This window comes from Cyprinodon variegatus, unplaced genomic scaffold (genome assembly GCF_000732505.1).
Source record: "Cyprinodon variegatus isolate N-32 unplaced genomic scaffold, C_variegatus-1.0 Scaffold1431, whole genome shotgun sequence".
NCBI lineage: Eukaryota > Metazoa > Chordata > Actinopteri > Cyprinodontiformes > Cyprinodontidae > Cyprinodon > Cyprinodon variegatus.
The window spans coordinates 1-3,297 of record NW_015151884.1 but is presented as its reverse complement, the minus strand read 5'-3'; the positions used below and the strand labels follow the sequence as shown (position 1 = coordinate 3,297).

At 38.3% G+C, this 3,297-nt stretch overlaps 1 protein-coding gene across 1 annotated transcript; it reads left to right on the top strand.

Annotated features, from left to right (window-relative positions):
• Nucleotides 1-262: 262 nt before the first annotated feature.
• Nucleotides 263-2,213, top strand: LOC107103363 (lymphocyte antigen 75-like; the record flags this gene model as incomplete). The annotated part of the gene is made up of 3 exons (XM_015403037.1): nucleotides 263-633; nucleotides 768-1,115; nucleotides 2,027-2,213. Coding segments are annotated over exons 1-3 (797 nt in total), but the record flags the coding sequence as incomplete, so codon positions are not given.
• Nucleotides 2,214-3,297: the final 1,084 nt, after the last annotated feature.

Sequence of the window (3,297 nt, the reverse complement as noted above, 5' to 3'; positions counted from 1 at the left end):
GTAACAGTACCACAAAAAATGGCCATTAATGTACCTCCACTACGTTTTGCAGTGTGGACCAACGTAGTGGGAGTACATTTTCCCATGTGACTGGGTTGCAACAATGACAACCGACCTTTAATACAAGACAACCTCCCCTCAGCTACTTCAGCCCTATAAACCTCAAAAAACTTAAACTAAGATTTATTGCAAATGCTGGTGGAGATTTATAATCTAGTGCTAAATACAGCAACATTTTTATATTTTCAGGTCAGAGTTTTTTCATCAACTGTCATCTCTATGAGTATCTCTACATTAATGAGGAAAAGAACTGGACTGAAGCTCAGCAGTACTGCAGAGAGAGACACACTGACCTGGCCACAGTGTCTAACATGGCAGCCATGAAGAGACTCAACAGTACCAGAGCAGGATATGAGAGGGATGTTTGGATTGGTCTGTATGCTCAGAGAGATGGTGACAGAACATGGTACTGGTCTCTGCCTGGAGTGGAGTTCAATGAAAGGGAGACAAACTGGAACCGAGGAGAACCAAGTGATGTCAATAATGGAAATGAGAACTGTGGATATTTAAATAATGGCCTTAGATGGATAGATACTGGTTGCCATAATACATACCATTTCCTCTGTTATGATGGTGAGAATGATTTAATTTTCTGTAGTTTGTTTATGGGTTCTCAAATTATTCTCTTTGTTTTATTTAGTATTTTTCCTACAAGCAAGAAAACATGTAAAGTCAATGTGATCTGAGTTTATCTGTTTACTCCACAGAAACTAATAGAGCCCAGAAATACCACTTGATTAGAGAGAAGAAGACCTGGCAGAAAGCTCAGAGTTACTGCAGAGAGAAACACACAGACCTGATCAGTGGAATGAAGCAGCTACAGGATGAAGAACTGAAGGAAGTGATGAAGTCTGCAGATAATAAAACATACTTTGGTCTGTTCAGAGACACCTGGAGGTGGTCAGATGGAAGCAGTTTCTCTTTGAGACACTGGAATGACCAGTTAAACAATCAGCAATACAATACTGGTCAATGTACCGTGGCTGGGATTGATGATGAAGGCAGATGGAAGACTGACAGCTGTAATCTGGAAAAACCCTTCATCTGTTATGATGGTGAGATTTTTTTAGACGCCTCTTCTGATTTTAATATATTATTTATTTATCTATTATGTATGATTTAGCTCTTGATGGTAATATCAATTTTCAAAAAAGACATTCATACATCAGCATCCATTATTTAAAGGAACAATAACAATAATTTATTATTCGAGATAGTAAGAAAACAAATTAGAAAAATGTGTCGATGAAAACGCTCACCTGAAGACAATCACCTACCATAATGAAGCTCTCTTGGTATCAGCATTAGATTATGAGTTCATTACAAGACATGATTGATTGTCAGGCTGAACAAAGTGAATATCTCTTTATCCAGTGTTGTGATTGTTATTTATATATTTTTATTCTCCTTTTCACCGACCACCAACATGTAGATGATTAATTTCTGGGTTTAAGTCTTTTCATGAACTTGAAATTTTTCTTGTGCAGACTCCACTGTTGGAGGATTTTCCTGTAATCATTTTGTAGAAAAGTGTTTATTTTTATTCGCATACATGAATCTGTGTGCAAGCTGCAACTCCCTCTTCCTTCTGTGTGAATCCAAGGTAGAAAATCGGTGTATTAATCCTGTTAAATGAGATCAATAATTAGTCTATCTCTAGTTTGAAAATTGCATGTTTTTAAATTTAAATTATTTAACAAATGCAATGAATTGCTCGGCTCTACAGTAGGTAGTGTTGGGGGGGGCATGGCGGGATGCAGCTGGAGTGGAGGTAGAGAAGGGGTCATTTGTTACACATCTTATATCAGTATGCTGACAATGCTAAACAGAGCACCTAGTGATGAAATTTTCTCATTTAAAAGTGTTTTAAACCAAAGCATTTTTTTTATTAACGTTTTTGTCATTGTTTACGAATACTAATTAATAAAGCCACTGAACAAGAAATTGTTTATCTCCTCTTTGGCAGATAAAGTGATACTAGTCCAAGAAAACAAATCCTGGGAGGATGCCTTAGACTACTGCAGAAAATACCATGTTGACCTGGTCACCATCACCAACGAAACTCAGCAAACTTCAGTCCAGGAGAAAGCTAAGAAAGCCACAACTGATTATGTCTGGATGGGACTGCACTACGCCTGCACTCTGGATTTGTGGTTCTGGNTATATTTAGAAGAAGAAAGTGTGTAAGAGGGTGATCTGGTTGGATAGGACCCATGCAGTGCATTAAGTGGGCCGGTACAGAAGGGTACTCAGTACCATCACTTCAGAGTTCACAGCATATAGCCCGTTTGTTTTGTTCTAGTGCATTTGCCTAAGTAGATGTACAGTAGGTGTGTATCTGTGTTGGAGAGAACAGGAAAAGTTAAGGAAAATGGATGATGTTGAATTGGCTTCAAAGAGGGTTAAAAGACACAAACAGGAGTAGAGTTAGATGACAGCAGCTGCAGCACTCTCAAACAGCCCTCTGGCTCTACATATGAAGAGGGAGGACTGACTCAGCAAGCTAATGTTAGTACATGCACTTCCATTGGGTACCTGATACTGCACAAACACCTCTTGCTGTTGATTTAGCTGCCAAAAGAGAAGTCAACAAAAATGTAAGACAGGATCACCAGCAGCCAGGCGGATGGTCAAAGGATCAAGTTCAGTATTTTTGCTCACAGATCAACTGGCCAAGGCAGAAAGTTTGGATGCAAGGTGTGTCACAATGTAGACTTACTTGGGGCTCAGAGAGAGCAAAGTCCGAGGATAGCAAGATTATGTAGAGGATGTTTAATTACTGGATTTGGTGATGAGAAGGGAAGAAAGTGAAATTTATTTGAGAAGGAAAGCAAATAACAGATTTAAGATGCTACATAAAAGCAGTAGAAATGAAAAAGGTATTACTGTAAAAATGATTAATTAATCCAAAAGTGAAATTAAATATTGCAGTAACTGATACGTTATTTCTTTAAACAGATGTTGTAGGTGTTAATAGCTGTAGGCAGGAAGGATCTTCTGTAGCAGTCTGTCTCGCACTGGATCTGGAGAAGTCTCTGACTGAAAACACATTGTTTTTGTTTAAAAATCTCCAGAAGAGAAAATTTGCAGTTGTCCATGATTTCTATGAAGAATTCCTCCTTATAAAATAATCTCCAGAGGGTCAACTGTAGATGAACAGAGCTGGCCTTCTTTTTTAGCTTGTTGAGCCTTTTAAGTCATTAGCTCTAATACTGTTACCCCAGCAGATGATAGAAA